Below are 21,223 nucleotides of genomic sequence, written 5' to 3'. Positions count from 1 at the left end.
GATGAAATATATCTTTAACAAAGCTCTCTTTTTTTAATTTTATTTTTTATAGCCTAGTTTTTAACTTTATAGCCTAGTTTTTAACTCTCAGGCTATAAAATACAAAAGTTTGGTCGGTCAGCTCTATTTGACTCAGCAGTAGCATGTGCATATGAGTTTCCTGGTTAGTTCCTCCAACGTTACCTAGCCTACCACGTCCGACCACATCCCAAGCTATCCCGCCCATAAGCGTCACTGATTCAAATTGCAGCCGAGGCAGGAGGGAGAGAGGAAGGAGAGAGCCGCTCCGATCACACACATTTCACACGCTCAGGAGCAGAGGAAGAGAGAGGAACACACAGTCAGAGCGACTGAGAGGTTGGGGATCCTTAAGTGGTTTTTCTCTTGCATGAACACAACCGTAGACCCCCCACCAGGATCTAAAGATGTGGACAGAAGTCGGGAAGCTTGTGCTATTACATTTGTTACTCATGGAGCTCCATTGCGCTAAAGGTAAGAAGACACTTGTCTCACAGCAAGGAGGTGAATTTGTATCACATAACGGACGCGGAAACGCTTCGGGGATCGTTGCCTACTGAGTAACGGCTCGTCTCTCAGTATAGTCCGCGCGTCTTCCTAAATGTTGAGCTAAAAATGCCTTTCGGAGACTTCTGTCATCTCGTACACGCAACGTGGCTCACACCTGGATCACTTTGTCCGCGCAGCGAATGCGACCGATGGTGTCATGAGGTGACAATTCCCGGAAGAAAAGATCGGCACAAGCCCAACACAAATATGTCTAAATGCAGTAGGCTGATGTTATTGCGAGAAAAGACCGCGGCGATGGTCTGCGTCTGGTGTTTGTTTAGCTGCAGCCAACGCACGCTTAAATAGATTTGCCTACAACATCTTTGTGTTGGAAGTGCCAGCAGGACACTGGTGGTAGGCAGTCCCCTTCGCATCAAAGCCTATATTGATACATATAGCTACAATCAAGCAAGCCGATCATAAGTGTTTTATTACGCAAAAAGTGTAATTCATGTTGTGGGAATGTTTGATTAAAGAGAAACCCACTACAATTGTTATTGGAGGAGCCTACCCACAGTAGCCTACTGGAAGATTGTGAGCAATTATAACTATACACTTTACAGCCCGCAGTACTCAGGACATGATTATCTGCTATATTGCAGTAAAGGCATGTAGCCTATGCAGTCTATTTTAGGCTATTTTGAAAAGTGGAGATGCAATGTATTTGTTAACCTCACAGACAAGAAACACAGCCATGTAAACAGTCGGTAGTCAAGCCTCCTTTTTCCATAGGCTGGTCTTGACTTACACGCCTCTTTCCTATAAATGTCATCAATTTCCCCACCATGTATCTAGTGTTCTAAATCAGGGGTCTTCAACATCTTTTAGGCCAGGGACCCCTTAGCTGAAAGAGAGACTGATTAGGGACCCCCTGCTGCATATATATTGTTATACAATTGAGTTGCATATTAAATTGAGCAGAATAGATGAAAAGAAATGGAAATGATTCATGCATCATGTTTTAATGTTAAACATACATCTGGCACACCGACTCCTTAAGCTTAACGGTATGGCCGTTAAGCTAAGCTTATCTTCAATGTCATTTTCTTTTCACAAAAAGGCCAATTTATCTTTGCTATTAAAATGTTGCATTCATATTAATGTATATTTTCAGACTAATTTTAACTTTTGAAAATACATTTTTTTACATAATTTGGTGCCCCCCCCGCCCCAGCACTAACTTTGAGGACCCCCTAGGGGACCCACTGTTGAAGATCACCATTCTAAATGGATTTATTTTAAAGTAACTTCATTACATTTTTATTGTTATTTCTAAATCTGATTCTGTTAATCTGACATCTACATTCATTCAGTAGTCACATTTTGATCACTAAATGAACAAAAGAAGTGAGTGACCGCTTGTTTTGTTTTTATGACAACATAGGAACTACTACGGAGTTGGAGTGTGAAACGGGGCAGTTTCAGTGCAAGAACGGACGGTGCATCCCGACCCTGTGGCGATGTGATGATGATGATGATTGCTCAGACAGCAGCGACGAGGAGAACTGCCGTAAGTAGCCCAGAGTCTGTTTCCTTGGCGGATAAACACAGTGATGCCCTTGCTTGTTGCCCCATGGACCTTGAATATACCTGCTGTTACAGTATGTATGTTATAAACAGGACCCCCAAAACATTTTTAACGTGAAGGATCTATATATTTATTCGGCACCGTAATGGTGATTATGCATTCTGCTATTTGTAATGAGCTGGTGCATGACTGGATAAAAGTATATGCTGTAGATAGCTGATTAAATCCACATTTTAACTTATGAACGAATGAAGGTATACTGGGAATAAGCTGCTTATCATTTTGCTCTGGGCCCCTCCTGGTTCTCCCTTTCAGTTGTTAGTTGGCGGACGTCAGTGCAGGAACTGTTGATCCTGGATTATTCAGGTCCCATGGCTACAGGAATTTAACTAATTTCTTCATAATTTCACTTCCAAAGAAAACCTCTGACACAGGGAGAGATGTGGCCGTTCTGGGTCAGAGCAGGGCCATTTTATATTATTATTATTATTATTATTATTATTATTATTATTATTACTCTTATTTTGCTGTGACTCTAGAATTAATGTCAGTCCTGTTATTATCCCATGCTGCTTTACTGTCTCATAATGCTCTGGATATATAATGGCTTCACAGACTGTGTCATATCTAAAACAGTGTAATCAAATTGCAGCGTTATGTGTCATGACGACTCACTGATGAGTAGCGCAACATGCTCTAATGCAAATGCTGTGCCCCTTAGATATGGCTGCTCATAAATTGGCTGCTTTTTTGTTCTCATGGGCGCCTCTACTTCTGTGGTCAGGGGTGGTTTGTAATCAGAGTTTCAAATCCAGAATTCCATATATGATCTCGGGCAATCAAATATTGTTTTATGTCCTTCCAAGAATGCGTATTAAAAAAAAGACCCGTAATAGCGATTCCGGTTTGTCTGACTCTGTTCCGTTCAGGAAATTGCACGGACAACCAGCCGAGTAATCATCGTTTATGCGTTTGTCATGGTACTAATTGCTTGAATGGTCAATTGATTCATCGCTTATCTTGGGGACCAGCACGCCAAACGTGATGGTGGCCGCTGAATGTGTTGGAGTTCCCTGGATGAATGCCGTGACATTTACAAGCACGTCTCATTCACTGCAAAGACTGATGGGGATTATTGGATATTTAGTGGGCAAAACTGAATGAAAGTGGAATTAGATTTTAATGAGCTCTCCTTAGTTCTAACAGGTGTGGTACGTGGAGAGTTGCTCAAAGAGAATGTGAAAATGGTACTTAAGCCACAAGGTGACAGACTGTTCTTTAAGCTGAGCCACTTTGTCTGTGGCAGAAATGTGCTCTGTCTTCTCTCCTCACTCTTTTGCTTGCTACAGTTCCTGTAAGTCTCAGATGTGGTTATGCTTTCCTCTTCGGCTCTTCCGACAATCTCTCGATCTCTTTCCTAGCTCAGTCTCTACCTTTTTATCTACTTTTTATCTCGTGCTGTGCCTCATACACCCTTTTGCTACCTTCATCCCTTGCTCCCGCTCTCCCTTCCTACCCACCTCACACTCACTATTGCTTCTAGTGCTTCAGCCCCTCAGCCTGTGTTGGAAGTTGGGTGCTTCTTTCTAAAAAACTGTCTCACTTCCCCACTAAAGGGGGCTTTCCTCACCCGTTCTTAAATCTCCTGTGGGCACCTTGGCAGTGCGAATGCCAAAGAAGCTATGCCCACCCGTCTTACGCCCACAAAGAGCATCAGCTGACAGGTTGGTTGAAATTAAATCCAATAGCATGACTCTGGTTGCCGGAGTGATGCTTAGTGGCTGGCAGCTTGCCAACCCTTAGGACAGATGCCAGCACTGCCACTGTGCCCCCTCCCCAAAACCCAAAATCCCCAGCAGAGCTCAGCGGAGAGGAGGAAGAGGTTTAGGAGGTGAAGGCGGATCAGAAAAGATGGGATAGATTTGATTGAGAGGAACAGGACAGTGTAGGGCAGAGCTCATAAGGAAAACGGGAACATTTTGGAGAAGGAGATGTGGCATATATGTAAAGAAAATTAGGGTAAGTTTAGCCTAGCAAAACCAACAAGTTTTGCTTCACTCATGGCTGTGTGGCAAAGGTAAATGGGCTTGGAACAGCTGTCATTTAAGTAGGCTGTACATAAAATATATAATATTTGCTCTCATTTGTTAAACATCCTTCTAACACCTGATTGGATGCCTCGCCGGTCCTCATCAGTATAGTTTCATGTGTCACGTAGCTCTCTACAAGCAGAGAAAAGAGGAGCTTAAAACGCAACTTGCTGGTTCAAAGTTAGGACTAACAAGTTAATTATCAGTTAAGAAATACTGTAGATTGTATAGCCTATTTACGTTTTTATCATGCAAAGGACGTTTTTTTTTTTTTTTTTTTTTTTTTTTTTTAGAACGCAGGGTCCGTCGTCGAATCACAAAAAAATTTGATTATCGTTCATTTATCATTATAGAGGTAAAATGTGCAATTAACCGTAATTTTGATTTTAGGTCATATCGTACAGCCCTAGCCACAACACAATGCAAAAGCGCTTTACACTACATCAAAAGTGAGTTTCATTGGCTCCTGTCATTCCTCTATTCTGTTAAGGCAGTTAACAACATTCTGCATGTAAACACACCAGGCAGGATTCTGTCACAACCACGCCAGGTATAACCGTTTGCATGTGTTTAGATGAGCTATATTACCGTGCGCCTTTCAGTCAGCAGTCCTGTCACCGATCTAGTTCTCTGTTCACACACACAAGTCTCTCAGTGCAGGGATTACCCCTATAGTGTCCTCCCACTAGCAACTATATTAGAATAAGTCTTGGCAGATTTGGTTGTCTTTTGTGCCTTTGTCTCTCCTTTTTTTCACTCTCCTTTTCTCTCTTCCTCCTCCTGCTCCTCTCCTCCTTCGTTCTCAACATGCCTCTTGGTAGTTTTCGCTCTTGTTGCCCTGGGAGACAGTCAAGTGGTGGTGGTGGTGGGGTTTTTGTGCAAGCATGTGCTTTCTTTCTTGTGAACACAACACTCCTGCATACATGACATGTATGCATACATACGGCAACTCTCCACCTCTGCACGGCTCTGTATGACCTATATTTTGGTTGCGGAATATATACAGAAAAAAAGGCCTTATCATTTTTACAGCGGATTTAAGTGGATTTAAACATGCCTAATCCAAAGTGCCACTGCAAAATCATCTCATATCTGAACCTCATGTTAGCTTTCAATTGTTCTCCCTCTCTCATATCGCTGTACAGTCTAATCCTCCAAATGGCCTTGGTCACACTGCACTGTAAAAACACTGTGTGTGAATTTTACTAGCAAACATAGAACCCTGATTGGTGATTGGTGGTGCAACGGTTAGTCAATTAATCATTGAGTTGATTGATGGAAGACATTAATCCAGCAAAAATGCCCAATATTTGCTGGTTACAGCTTCACAAATTTGGGAAGTTGTTGCTTTTCTTTGTTTTACTTTTTTTTTTTTTTTAATATGTTTGAGCGGTTGACTGCTGGCTGGATAAAAGAAGCAATATGAACATTGTGAGGGCATTAAATTGTGTGTGCATTTTGACACTTTATACGTGAAATGTGCAATCAATTGGCCAATAATAAAAATATGTGTTAATCGCAGTGGCTGCCAATGATATACACTGCTAAAAAACATATCAAGTTATACGATGGGAACAAATTCTGCATCCTAACCCCTCAATGAACTATGAAACCCTACTGTTTCACAACAGTTACACAAGAGATGGAAAGAGAATACATTAGGGTGGGAAGAAAGTTATTGTTGAGCTAAGTGTATCCGTGTGTATGTGTGTTTTGTGTGTACCAGCAGGACAATGAGTCTGAGAAGGGGAGCGTCTCCTCTGCAGTCTGAGACCAGCTTCCCATAGAGACATCACAACACATTTCACGGTGTGTGTGTGTGTTGTGTGTGTGTTGTGTGTGTGTTGTGTGTGTGTTGTGTGTGTGTTGTGTGTGTGTTGTGTGTGTGTTGTGTGTGTGTGATAAGAGACTGCAGAGAAGCGCTTCAGGCATAAAAGGCATTGTACTGATAGGCTCACAGAAACACATTTTGGTCACCTGCTGACACACATACACACTGCTCGCCATAGCAAAGCTGGGGTCAGACTTTTAATGGGAGTATGAGGTCAAAGGGACCAGTAGCTTAATCAATTACACACACAGACTGAGCTGACCTAAGGGTTTCAACACACACTGATCATATTTATAAACGGTAATGCTTTCTGAGCAGGTGTCATTTCTATTCTGCTGTGTCTTACTCCATCATACACATAAGCATATACACACTTTTATCCATTAACAATCACACACACAAGCACATAGCAGCACCACACTCCATAATTTTCTTGTGTGTGTGTGTGTGTGTGTGTGTGTGTGTGTGTGTGTGTGTGTGTGTGTGTGTGTGTGTGTGTGTGTGTGTGTGTGTGTGTGTGTGTGTGTGTGTGTGTGTGTGTGTGTGTGTGTGTGTGTGTGTGTGTGTGTGTGTGTGTGTGTGTGTGTGTGTGTGTGTGTGTGTGTGTGTGTGTGTGTGTGTGTGTGTTAGTGTACGCAGCTGCAGTGCTCTGGTCTCCAGAGAAAGAAACACACTGCTGTGCTCCGTGACTACTGAGGCACTGTGGGACGTGTCTGTGGGTTTTATCTGGTCAGCTTTGTGTGCAGAGAGAAAGCATTTGACAAACGCATGACAACACACATGTCACTGAAGAAAAGAAAAATGGGGAAATTGGCTAGTTGCCAGACAAAGGATAATTCGGTTTTGATACAACTTTGATCTTATTTTTGATAGTTTTGGACATTATTTCTAACTTCCCTGTGCAATAAGTAAGATTTCAAATGCCCTCACATTTGTTTAGCATAATTTTATTCTTTGAGGGCATAAAGAAATAAATAAATAAAAAATGAATTGATGAGAACATAGAGATAAACGCCACTCATTCTCTTTGTCTCTGATAGATCATTTTATTTAATGCCCCTTGCTAACTTGCACTTCTGTATGATGGATATCAGTCTGAGAATAATATCGAAGGGAATGAGAACTTTTGGAAGCCCCGAAGCTAAAAGCTAATGCTGTACGAGGCATCTGACAGTTGTGACAGCTCTGTGTTGGGGTTTTGAAAAACATTACATACAATACACAAAGCAGTTTTTATTGATATACTATTTTCTCTGCTCCCTAAGATATTAAACCTGGTTTGTAAAATTGTAAAAACAGTATCAAAAACGAAACTAGCGGGGGCGACCCCCAGCTCACCCAGTAAGAGCGTGCGCCCCATGTAGGCTGAGGCCTTTACAGCGGCCCGGGTTCGAATCTGACCTGCGGCCCTTTCCTGCGCGTCATCCCTCATCTCTCTCCCACCTTTCCTGTCTATCCACTGTCCCTCTATATCTATATATATATATATGTATGTATGTATGTAAGTGGCTTAATTTCTCCAGCTATATTAGGGCTTGATTTATATTGACATTCTTCATTCACATTAATTCACCAATCTACACACCGATACATTAAAACCAACAACATGCTCTTAATAAAACATCAGGCTTCTTATTTTACATGATGCTAGTCCCCTCTGTCCCTCCGTTGACACATTACAGGGTAAGGCTGCCACCTGGCCAATCCTAAACCATGATGCATTCCCTGAAGATTGAATATTAAACATAATCAAGTGGACACATGCACCATTGCCAGCCTGACAGGTGACAAGCCCAAGATATTGTAGGGCACCACCTTTTGTCAGACACTGTATCATGCTCTACAAGCTAACAATACCTGGTGTGCTGAATATGTGTTGGGTGCAGCGGTGCAAAACAGCAGCAGGGTAATTTTAGCTGAGGTCAGTGCTTGCCTGAGGTGTTTGCTCTCTCTCACTGAATGGCCATCTATGTGTTTATCTCTCTCACTCATTTTTGCCGACTTTCTACCTCTTCCCTTTTTGTCTCCCTCTTTCTGCATTTGTTACCCCTCTCTGTTGTTCTCCAGACCTTTTGGAGTAATGGCTTTGTATTGAAATGAAGGGCAGGGGTATGAAATGCAGCAAAGCTACAAGGAGAAAACAGGCGCTGTGAGAGAGACAAAGTGAGACAACACTGTCCATCTGCATACTTCTAATCCAATTAGTGAGTGTCTCAGTGGGTGAGATTCTGCACCGTGACAAGGGTGTGTGTATTCAGAGAAAGCCAAGATGGAAAGAACTAGTGAGGTTGCCTCTGCCTGAGCACCCATTTCTCTTTCTTTGTGTATGTTGATACATAAATAAAAAAAAAAACACAGCTGTATAGTTCTCTCTCTCTCTCTCTCTCTCTCTCTCTCTCTCTCTCTCTCTCTCTCTCTCTCTCTCTCTTTCGTCTTTGTTCATCTCCCCTCATTGCTTTTTCCAAAATAAGGGCATTTATTTAGCTTTTCTTAAAACTCAACTACTGGTTATTTATGGGGGAAACTAGTAAGCATCTACTCAAGAAGGCATTAATAAATTGGAAAAGCTTGATAGTGCTTCTTAAATATCAAGTTAACGCCTAACTTTGGGATGGTTACCTCGAGGGATGGTTTAAACTCATTATGCAACAGTTTAAAAGTATCTTGGAAATATTTCAGATTTTCTCCAAGTAATATTCCAATGCACCAGTCATTAGTTTGTTACACTGGAATGATGCCAAGTTTTATTTTTTATTTTTCGCTGATGGCAGAAATTACAGCTTACATCAGCTGAGAGTAACACCTCATATAATACTAATACCTGCGTGAATGTGTAATGTGAGAGGGCTCAATTGTATCGATGAACCCACAGGGAATTATCGCCAAACTGTGTAGTACCCTTCAGTTTTAAAGGGATATGCCACCGTTTGTTGAAATAGGGCTTATCACGGTCTCCCCTAGCTGTAGATAGGTGGGCCAACGCAATTGTTGTGCATTCATCGTTTTAGTACGGTGCAACACCGGCAGCGCCGCCGCTAGTTAGCTTAGCGTAGTGAATGGAATCCTATGTTGCCAGTTAGCATGTTGTGAGTAAAAGTGAGCCAACAAAAGACAAAAACAACCTAATTACTGCACAGAGACAAATAATGCATTGGCCCACCTATCTACAGCCAGGGTAGACCGTGATAAGCCCTATGTCAACAAACGGTGGCGTATTCCTTAAAGGAGCCTTTCAGTTTGTTTTAGCTCATTGTTTTGGCTTTTTCTGCTTCAACTTTACTGTTACTGTCTTGGCTCATGCTCATTGCTCTCTTGACGGCTGGCTCTCTGCCTCGTAACGTTACTAGCTACTGTCCGTCAGTTATTGTAAAACCTCAGCTCTGCGACTTGCAGGATTAAATATCAGGTAATAATCAACTGTAAAGTAGCTACATCTTTTAAATGATCCCTTGGTAACTTTCTGCCGGGTAGAAAGTGAAATTGTAGAAAGAAAAAAAATACGTTAACACCAACATTTAGTGGCAAAATCCATTGTTATGTCTACAAAATTATTTTAGATAAAGTATAAGTTCAAGTCACCACTACCTCTGGTCAAAATATTGAATTAGTATCTCAGAATATAAACAAAGAATATCAAAGTAGGCTAATAAGAAACTATAAAATATTGACTTAATCTCAATATATTGGCTTAGTATCGTAATATATTGACTTAGTAACTCAACATATTGGTTCAGTATCTCAATATATTGACTTAGTAACTCAGAATATTGAATAAGAATCTCAAAGCAATGAGAAACGTTAAAATATTTACTTAGAATCTCAATATATTAACTTCTGCACACCGGCGTGCAAAGTATAACTTTGTATTATGAGTCTGGAGATCCTTTTTTCTTTTTGAAGGGGAAATCTATTCTTGGGACACGTTTGTTTCTACTGTTTTCAACTGAATTTTTATAATGTTGATAGTGTTTGGATGCTTTCAATGGTTTGTTCAAATTCTGCATTAGCAAAACACAAATTCTTTTATAAAATGATAAATCTTTACCCGGACAAGTGACTTTTGTTCATGGACAAGTGAAATGTAAATGGACTTGTCCGAAGGACAAGTGCCTCAAAACGTTAATGTCAAGCCGTGCATCCAAACATAGTCCTGGTGTCACAGGCAGTCAAGGTGTTCTTTAAAAAAAAGTTAAAGCCTTTGGATTCAACTGAGGAACAAGGGGGCCGACCCTAAACCTAATATCAGAATGAGATGTGTTGCTTTATATAACTGTGTCTAGCCTGATGAACGATAGAGAAAAGTAATGGAAGGTTAAAGATTATTCAAGGTGAAACATACTGTGGACAGAGAGGGAGGAAGCAAGTTAGTTGGAGGAAGTTTGTGAGAGGTGTCATACTGGGAAAGACTTTGTTCTGCCAAAGAATGAAGTAGGGGGGGATGCTTCTAGCCTGAAAAGTGATACTCCTCTCTTTATTTAAGTACTTTGTTAATTATTCTTCTTTCTGTCCTGCTCTCTCTATCTCTCTCCCTTTCTGTATACAGTACCCTACTCCCTTCTGTCAGTTCTGTCAGAATTAGCGTGTCAGTTTTCAACAGATTACCTCTTGTTGTTTGTCTGCTATGCTCTGCTGCAAAGTCACTTATTGTTCAAAGTCAAAGTCCGATAACACTACAATCCTAATTTTCGTGTGTGTGTGTGTGTGTGTTTCTCGTGTGTCTCTTTGTGCCTGTGTTGTTGTGTTGTGCTGTTGTTATCCCCCCACCCCAACCCAGCCGTGTCTGACAGGGTATCATGGCATTAATCCCCAGCTCAGATTAACTGAATATCTTCATGTGCCTCCATTTTATTATTTACATTTGCTGTAATCCTGTTTTTCACCTTGCGCTTTGTTGCCTGGTATGTCTAAGTCAGGCAGCGGCGTATGAAAAGACAACTAAGAATGCTGATGAATAAAACATGGCTGCTAATACCAGTCTGACGGGCTGACACCGAGATAGGGCCCTTGAGTGCTGCATGTCAAAAGTTTTCATGAAAAGTTGTACATGGAAGTTACAAGGTGGAGAAAGGAGAGTTCAGTGTGACCCCCTTTTCTGATGATATTGCCTCAATTTCTGTTTTTGTTCTGTTTTACTTCTTTCTTTATACTCTACTTTTTCTCTTCACTTGTCTTTGCTTTGCTTGTATTGTCTACCATTTATTTTTGCTCTGTTGCTCTCAGTTCTACTCCTCTTGTATTGTATAGCATGTCTCTTCCCTCTCCTCTCAGTCTTTGTCTACGGCTAAAAAAATAACTGCTGGTTTGTTCAGTTTGATTCATTACATCCGACCCTGCTCCACTGTCTCTTGTCAAATAAAACAAAAAGTTGCCATAAAAATGTTCCGCCCCCCCCGTGGAGGTGAAGCAGGAAATCAGTTTAGAAAAAGTGGGAGTTAAGGTTCTGTCAAATTTGGTTTGTGTTTGTGCACGTTGGTTTGTTTGTTTGTTTTCAGACGGATAAAACTAGATTTTCTGGCCCAACTCTTGCTGAGAGAAGGCAGATGGAAAGTGGCTTTAAAGGGAACAAAAAGGGAAAAAGGTCTCAGAAAGTGTATATACACTTGGATGCCCCCCTTCTATCATCTGCATCATTAGGCAGCAGAAAACATGAACTGATGCAGATGCTAAAAGTACATCATAATAATTAAAACTGAGCTGTTTATACTAATATGATAAGCCAAAACTAAAATGCAGAGCTTTTATCCTTCTAAATGCAATATTTACAGCCAGTTAAGTAGTATATGTATTAGCCTTCATAGTGAAAATAAAGAAGTTATGTTTTTGCACATTGAGAAGCCTGTGCTTTTTCTCAACAAAGTTAAACAGCAATTTAAACGTGATTTGATTCCTTTGAGCTCTTTTCCCATCACCCCTTTGCTATTGCAATTTGGCATCAACAAATTATAGCAAGTTACAGCAGCGTATGTGGCTAATGTTCGCTACATAAGAAGTTTGTACATGTACAACAATAAGATTGGAACTTTTTTTAATTAATCTAAACGGGCAGAACTGACCTGGCTCTAGCATATGCATTAGTTGAGGTCTTGGGAGTTATGCTAAATCAATCAATCAATTAGTCAATTCATTTTTTTTTTTTTAAACAATACTTTATTAAGTTTTTCAAACAAAACAATCAAAAGATGCAAATCAAATTAAATAATTGTACAAATAAAACTAAGTAATAAAAATAAATAAATAACTGAAAAAGCAGCAGTAATGGTGATCTTTAAGTTAGTGTGATATTCTCATCCTCCAAAAATTCCAAAAAAAGTTTTCACACTTTAATAAACTGTTTTCTTTTCCCTCTAACAATATATGTAAGTCTTTCCAGTGCAAGGTATGTTGCAATCTCCTTCAACCACAACTTTACAGAGGGCAACTGTATATTTTTCCAGAAAAGAGCGATCAGTCTTCTAGCTTGAAGAAGCCCAAAATCAATCAACACTGACTGTGTAGAATTAACGACCAAATTTTCAGGGTATATACCCAGGATACAAAGTTTCGCTTGCAGGGGAACATTCTTAGCTACTATCTGGGAAATGGCCCTCATCACACTCTGCCAAAATAGTTGTACTTTGGAACATTCCCAAACACAGTCAAACAGTGTCCCTTTTTCCTCTAAACACTTACAACAAATATCTGGAATATTAGGATACATTTTATTCAGCTTTAATGGGGTGATATAAGTTTGCATTAGCCATTTATACTGGAGCAATTTCAATCGTGTATTAATTGTATTTTGCTGTGCCTTTTAAGCATGCCACGTCCCATTCTTCTTCAGGTATATTCTCTCCAATATCGACTTTCCATGCTTCTAATCTGTCTTTGGATGATTCCTTATCATAAAATACCAAAGTCCCATAAAACAAAGATACTAGACCCGTTTTAGCCAGATTTGTAATGATTAGGTTTTCAAGATTTGCCAAAGGTGGCTCAGACATTAGATCTTTATTTATTGATAATATAAAATGTTTCAGTTGTAAATATTTGAAAAAATGCTTTTTTGGTATACTATACTCCTTACATATTTGCTCAAAGGTAAGTAGGTTGCCATCTCTGTATAGGTCCCCTACACATTGCACACCCTTGGTTGCCCAAAGCTTGAAACCATCATCACCTCTACCTGGTATAAAATCGTTGTTTCCCCATATAGGAGAAAAACGAGATAAAGTAGGGATGTCTCTGATATGCTGGTGTATACGATACCAAATGTCAATGACATTTTTAAGAAAAGGATTTTTTTGTTTTTCTCTCAATGTTTTAAGATTTGCTGAATATAGATATAGCTTGAGGGGCAATTCTGATGTGGTTACTTGCTCAATATTTACCCAAGCTGGAAGAATGCCTGAGCCAAAATAGAACGAGACAGAGTGTAATTGAGCAGACCAGTAATACCACCGCAGGTTTGGAAGACGAAGGCCACCTCTCTCATACGGCAAGTAAAGCAACTTTAATCGTAGCCTAGCTTTTTTATTGTTCCAAATGAATTTAGCAAGAATATTGTTAATTTTATAAAAAAAAACATTTAGGAAACGGGAGTGGGATTGATTGAAAAAGGTACAGGAATTTTGGCAGTATATCCATTTTAATTATATTAATACGGGCGATCATTGAAATTGGCATTACTGTCAAGCGATTTAATGTCTCGGTTATTCTTTCTGTTAGCGAGTCATAATTTGAAGATACAATAGTTTTGATTTCAGGTGTAATTTGAACCCCTAAATAAGTGAAACCATTTTTTGCATTTGTAAACGGTGTCTTTATAGTTGGTGTCAGACGTTCATTTTTATTTAAAAATAACAGTGATGATTTAGAGAAATTTATTTTTATATCCAGAGAACTCTCCAAATTGTTGAATTAACATGATTTAGATTTAGAATACTGTCCTTAAGCCTGGTCAGAAAAAGGATGATGTCATTGGCATACAAAGATATCCTATGTTCTTGCTCACCCAGCTGGATGCCCGTGAGGCCATCATGGGCTCTGACAGCCATGGCGAGAGGTTCAATAGCTAAAGTGAATAGCATTGGTGATAATGGACAACCTTGTCGGGTTGAACGCTGTAAGTTGAACGGTTTTGAGACAACACTGTTGGTCAGAATCTCTGCTACTGGGTTTGTGTAGAGAACGTGAATCCATCTAAGAAGTCCCTCTCCAAATCCGAATCGTGGTAGCAATTTAAAAAGGTAGTGCCATTCTATTCTGTCAAACGCCTGTTGGGCATCTAATGACAGTACTGCTGTGTCCTTACCACCAGCTTTTTTATGTAATATATTAAGGACTCTTCTGATGTTATGGAAACCTTGGCGATTTCGTACAAACCCATTCTGATCATTATGTATGAGTTTAGGGAGGTGTGGATCTAATCTTCTTGCTAGCATTTTACATAGTATTTTAGTATCACTACACATCAGACTGATTGGCCTAAATGACGAGCACTCTGTGGATGGTTTGCCTGGTTTTTGGATGAGGGTTATTAGAGCTAATCTCATAGTGGGTGGAAGAGTTCCTTCCAGGAAGCATTCTTTAAACATATTTAGAAGTGGCTCTACTAATTTAGTTTTAAATGTTTTATAAAATTCTATGGGCAACCCATCCGGCCCAGGTGCCTTACCACTATTCATATTTTGGATTGCCTCTGACAACTCCTCGGCTGTTATATTTCTATCCAATTCATTTTTTATGTCGTCAGATAGTGACTGAAACTGAAGCTGATCAAGAATTAGTCATTCATTAGTTAGTTGACTGTCAAAAATTTAATCTTTAACAATTGTGATAACAAATTAATTCAAGAATTATTAACCACACACAAATACCAAATATTTGGTGATTCCCGCTTCTGAAATTGGAGGATTTGCTGCTTTTTCGCATTGTAAAGTGAAAATCATTGGGTGTGGGACAGTCTGTCGACCATCCAAGCAAAGCAAGCAATTTAAAGGTGTCAGCTTGCGCTCTGGAAACTGGTGATGGGGATTTTTCACAGGTAACATTTTCAAGACTTGAATTTGTACTTTTAAACCGTCATTTATATGTTATTTTTGCCATTAAAGGTCCCATGACATGGTGCTCTTTGGATGCTTTTATATAGACCTTAGTGGTCCCCTAATACTTTATCTGAAGTCTCTTTCCCGAAATTCAGCCTTGGTGCAGAATTACAGCCACTAGAGCCAGTCCCACAATGAGCTTTACTTAGTATGTGCCATTTCTGTGTCTGTACCTATTGAGGAGGAGAGAGGGGGGGGCAGGTCGGGGGGGGTGGGGGGGTGTGGCCTTGACCAACTGCCACTTTGCTCGTTTGAAAGCCATGATGTCTCTCTCTCCTGGGTGGGCTAAATTCTCTGGGCGGGCAAAGCAGAGAAAGGGGAGGTAACCTTGCTCCTTGTGACCTCCATAAGGAGGAGATTCCAGATTGGCCCATCTCAGCTTTCATTTTCTCAAAGGCAGAGCAGGATACCCAGGGCTCGGTTTACACCTATCGCCATTTCTAGCCACTGGGGGACCATAGGCAGGCTGGGGGAACGCATATTAATGTTTAAAAAAAATGTCATGCCATGGGACCTTTTAAGCCAGCAATATATAATACTTACTGTAATACTCACTATCTTTTTTTAAAAATTCGTTAGAAAAAATATTTGATAGTTTAGGCCCCACTTTAACTGACCTGAGATCAGTAACCACTAAGAAGTTTACTTAATCAAGGACATAATAAAAAAGGAACTTGAGTATAACCAACTTGAGAAAGTTGAGTTGACATGCTCAACAGATTTTAATATATTTTTTTCCTCTGTTTCTCCCTGTCCTACACCTTTTCTCACTTTTGTCTTTATTTCACACTTTCTCGCTCTATTCCTCTTGTCCCCTTCCCTCCATCTGGCTTTTGAATGAAGATTTTTATGTAGATTACACAAACACACACACACACACACACACACACACACACACACACACACACACACACACACACACACACACACAAAACGTAATTCCTTCATACACGCGCCATGCCAGCTGCTAAGCCTGGAACAAGTCTTTTACTTTGAGGGGATTTAGCTTGTCATTCGTTGCAGGATGTTGGAGTGAGGTGGTGGTGGGGGGGGGGTGAGTCACTCTTTGATGATATAGCTAGTGCTCAGTAATACCGGTTATCAGAAAAAAAGGCTGGTGTGACACAAATTCTCACAAACAGAGCCTATGTTTTGGGGATAGATATAATAATGTATTTACATAATGCTAATGTAACACTTTTACCTGCAGCGTGCTTTATTCACACCACAGACTGACACTGTGTCAACATGACGGGGCTGGGGGCTGGGATTAAAGGGTGAGGAAATAGTGAAGGAATCAAAGGTAAGGACCACATTTTCCACTGCTGTTCAATGAGAAAAAAATAAAACGCCTTCTGTTCTGATTATCCTCTAAAACTTCTGATTAAAAAGTGCTTCTCCAAAGGACTACTGGAAGTGTGTTAGAAGTAAAAAGATGATGCACTGTAGTTGCTGGAGCAGCAACAGGAGTCTCTCAGGATGCATTCGCATTCAAAATGTACTTAAGCTATTTGGGATGTTGGCTGCTTTTGCAAAGCTTTCAACTCGCAGTTTAAAGATGCAACGTTGCGTGGATGAGCCAAATGTAGAGAGGGGGAGCAGATTCTGGTGGGAGGAATGAGATTCTATCGGTCGCTGCTTGTTACCGTAGTGAAGGAAAGACGTTTTTTTTTTTCATCAGATCTCCTGTCCTGCTCGGTCCTCTTCCTCCATCCTCGCTTTCTTCAAGGTCTCTTTTCTATCTTTCTTCTTTGCTGGCATGTGTTCACAGGGGGTTTAACCAATGAAGACCTTCTCTCTCTGTGGCCTCCACCCTCCACCCCCACACCCTATTATGTGTCATTGCAGCAGAGCTTGAATGTTTGGAAGCAGGGTGACACCTTCTCAATGGGGCCTGAGAGGCCCTCTCTCACACACATACACACATATTTTGTGTGTGTGTGTGTGTGTGTGTGTGTGTGTGTGTGTGTGTGTACACGCAGCTGCAGTGCTCTGGTCTCCAGAGAAAGAAACACAAAGTGATCCGTTTCATCCTGAAAAGTCCGCTTTTTCAAAAACCAACATGGCTCAGTTCAAAATTTTGTTTCAAAACAAAACTCCTCATCTCTCGTCATGATTCGACATGGGATGATTTACGACCACTATACTTCATAGTGATGTTTGCTCAAAACAGAGCGACTGAAGTCTCATATGTCACTGGATTTAAATTAATGCCTCTGGGGTTTGTTTGCATTGGGCAGGTCTCTGCGGTTTACTATGATTTAAATGCATCAGCAAGATGATTGGCTTAAATATGTTACACTGGGCTTTAGCACACACACACACACACACACACACACACACACACACACACACACACACACACACACACACTTGAAAAAATGCATTGGCAATTGATTTTGTGTGTGTGAGTATATTTAATAGTGCTGTGACCTTGCATGCAACATCTGCATTGTCTGTTATGTTCAATACTCTTTGCAAGAATTATCATACACCTTTTCTTTCTCATTTACACAGACCTCGAATTTTCATTAGCTTTTTAAAGCTGTGCCTATATGTAACATAAACATGTGTACGTATAATTGTCCATGAGAATAAGTATGCCCTGAAGCCTTTTTGTTTGTATGCTCATGTTGCTGTTGGTGTTTGTTTGCACTGGACAGGTCTCCAAGGTTTAGTATGATTTAAATGAAGCAGCAAGATGATGAGAGAGAGAGACACACACACTCACACTCACACACACACACACACACACACACACACACACACACACACACACACACACATGCACTTTAGCATCAGCTTCTTGGCTGCTGTAGCAGGTTGAAGAATGAATACCGTGACCTTTTCTTTGACGTAGCCTACTCATAACAGAATAGCCGGCTTTATACAAAAGAGATTTTGCTTTTGTTTGGTTTTGTGAGTTTCTCCATGTTGCTCAAAGTCATAGATTACATAGCCCATGCTGTGCTCTCGCTTAGAGACATTGATTCATACCTGACCTGTGCCATATACAAACTTTCTTGTTATTTCTCAGATCCCTTTTTCAAAAGGTTTTCTTGGAGATGTTTTAGTGCTGTTACTGATGAGCAACTCTCTTTCTCAACATTCTTCTTCTGTACTCGGCTCCATTATTTTCTTGGCATTATTTGGTATAATATGTGGCATCGCAATTCCTTCTCATTTCCCCTTTCTAATTTGTCTGTATTCTGATCTTCTGTTCTGTAGTAGTCAGACATTGTGTGGCTAAAATAATAAATTATATAATTTGATTTGCCCATTGTAATAATTAATAATAATTCATTACATTTATATAGCGCTTTATCATAGACACTCAAAGCGCTTCAGGGGGGAGGACTACTCTCTAACACCACCAATGTGTAGCACCCCCCTGGGTGATGCACGGCAGCCTTACGACGCCAGACGCTCACCACACATCAGCTTGTACATTGGGTAGATCCTTCGGCTGGCCATAGAGACACACAAACAACCCTGAAAAGGTTTTTAAATGGACTTTCGAGCCTGAAGAGTAAGATAATATTACTAATAATACTTGCTAGGTGAAGCGATGACTGTCAGACCATAAAAGCAGCCATAATTGTGAGATAATTTGTTTAGCCAGAAAGACTAGTCAAGGGGTGAATCCCCGGCTGCCATGTCCCATCTGCAAGTTTTCATGCCTTGTTGCCCATGAATTTCCACTTTGCAATGCCTGCTGCGCTCAGGTGCAACCACCACTAAATCCCAAAACTATATTTAAAAAGGTAAACATCCAAAATAAATCACCCAAGCTAAATTTCAAGTACCTTCCAAAGTTGCAAACCGGGAAGCCTAAATTCTTTGATGTGTGCTTATTTGGCCTCTAAAGTGACACCTCGGATATTTTTGAGACTTACACAGTACTTTGATACTTTGGTTTCAATAGACATGCTTAACCTTTGCTTTCTCAGCTATAGAAACTGTTCCATCCATTAGAAATCAAATCCCCTAAGTATCTCAATAAATTAAAATGACAAGCTCCATACTTGTATAAACTAATGACTTCAAATGTGATTTTTTTAAAAGATGAAATTATTTTGATAGTATCTTTTTCTCCAACACCGAGGTTACAAAACAAATTTGGTTCCAAACTAGAAACGCTTCTAGACTCATTTTATTAAATAATGACGTACATACCAGACCCTTTATCACACACACACACACACACACACACACACACACACACACACACACACACACACACACACACACACACACACACACACACACACACACACACACACACACTTCATTCTGCATGGAGAAGTCCCAGTGACCCAGTTGTGACAGAAGGCAGTAGTTATTTGGCCCATGGTGTTATTACTGTGATGTTTTCCTTTCGTTACTGGCTTTATTCCACCTCTTTTAGCCAACACAAGGTGGCCTAGGTCCAGTTTGTTTTTGTGTGATGATGCCTTTATGAATCATCAGACAGCTTTATAAACCCTGGCACTATCAGGATGTAGTTGGTTTTGATTTGTCACTTTACATTGCACATTTTGCCTACTTCCTACAGTAACGCTTGATTCAAAGGATGACAGCACAGCGCTCACCTGGTGTGAAGGTTTGACGCTGCTGATAAGCCAACTATTGGAGCGTCCTATTTAAAGTAGGTCAAACTACATGGTCTCCCCCATCTAAGACTTCAGTTCTTAATTTTTACACCTTAAATGTAATTTGGACTCTGAGGACAGATTGTCTTTTTTTCAGAGTGGACCACCCTTACTCCCAAAAAAGCAAAGTGAAAGGTTATTTTGCGGGCAAAGACACTATCCTCTTTATTTGAGAAAAGTATTGATCCCCTGGCTCTGAAAGAAAGAGGGGAGTAAAGTTGTCAAATCAAAGCAGCAGCCCTTTGTTCTCCTAAGATGACCACAAGTGTCTTTTCCACAGTGCTCAAGGGCTTTTTTTCACTTGAGCGGCTACTTGAACAGGTGGCGGGGTCTAATTGTTTGACAAAAGTACAGATAGAACATGAGGGCGGCAGAAGAGGTGACAGATTCTGACATTTGATCCTGCAAAAATAGTATTAATCGATAGCATTAGCATTCTTTCAGGCCATAGTAAGTCCAACACAATTACTGTCCATTTAAAATCCTCCTTCCAAGGTGATTCGCACCAACCTAGTTTCTTAGAATTATTGTAATTTTATTACAATTTGCCTTTTTGTTCTGCCACTGAAGGGCTAAGTGAGGAAAAGACAGTGCCAGGTCGCCTTCTGTAATTAAGACCCCTTAGAGTTTGCCTGATTACTTCTGTTTACTTCTAGCTCCTTCTGAAAGTCATGAATTTTGAATGGCACAAGGTCTTCCTATCAGAAAGCTCATTTACCTCAAGCTCAACCTCATTTACCCATAATCCAATTTGTCAGATGCCATTAAATGATGTTTTCCCCCTTAAAGGCAGGGTTGGTCACTATTTCCAATATACACTTTTTTTCTATATTGTTTAAAATAAATAACTTATGGGCTCTGAAAAAGATCTGTCATCTTTAGTTGGTGTTATTTTGTAAAAACAACAACACCCACCAATCACTGCCTCGCGGTCCACTTGAAAACAAAAACAATGAAATGTCTCCTTGCCCCACTGCGCGCAATCTACCCCTCCCGAGTACAATGTCCATCGCCGCATTGTAGTTATCTTTGTTTTAAACAATCCGTATGATAAAATCAGGTGTTTGCTTACAGGTTAATGAGAGATGAAGTCAATTTGGGCTCCTTTCTCCGCTCTGCTCTAAAGCGGCAACGCAGCGATGCTCGTGCACGTCTGCCAGTGCGTTTACATGCACAGCAGTAACCGGGGTATGGTCTCACCCTGGTTTAAGTGAATAACCGGGTTATGCCAGTTCTCCCAGTATACATGAGCAGGGAAGAATGGAAAAAAATTGACTGGAGTTACTCTACCTCCGGTACAGTAGGTGGCGCTCTGCCAACATACAACTAGCTTTTCCTTCCGGTTGACCTATGTCAAAACTACACCAGCCGCCACCAAATTAGTAAAATGTAACAACTTAATGTTTCATTAACACAGCCTTGTCACAGCGTAGGAAAGCACAGTGTTTTGCCAGATGACTGACAACTTGTTT

At 40.4% G+C, this 21,223-nt stretch overlaps 1 protein-coding gene across 5 annotated transcripts in view; it reads left to right on the top strand.

Annotated features, from left to right (window-relative positions):
• The first annotated feature begins 212 nt into the window (after positions 1–212).
• Positions 213–21,223, top strand: part of lrp8 (low density lipoprotein receptor-related protein 8, apolipoprotein e receptor) — a 180,022-nt gene continuing 159,011 nt past the window's right edge. For all 5 annotated transcript variants that reach the window (XM_028587196.1, XM_028587195.1, XM_028587193.1 and 2 more), the window contains exons 1-2: positions 213–492; positions 1,952–2,077. In XM_028587196.1, coding sequence (XP_028442997.1) covers positions 426–492; positions 1,952–2,077 — 193 coding nt within the window. In that variant the 5' untranslated portion in view covers positions 213–425. The remainder of the gene's footprint in view (positions 493–1,951; positions 2,078–21,223) is intronic.

This window comes from Perca flavescens, chromosome 9 (genome assembly GCF_004354835.1).
Source record: "Perca flavescens isolate YP-PL-M2 chromosome 9, PFLA_1.0, whole genome shotgun sequence".
NCBI lineage: Eukaryota > Metazoa > Chordata > Actinopteri > Perciformes > Percidae > Perca > Perca flavescens.
Note: the sequence above shows the minus strand (reverse complement) of the source record. Positions and strands in the feature narration are given on the sequence as shown.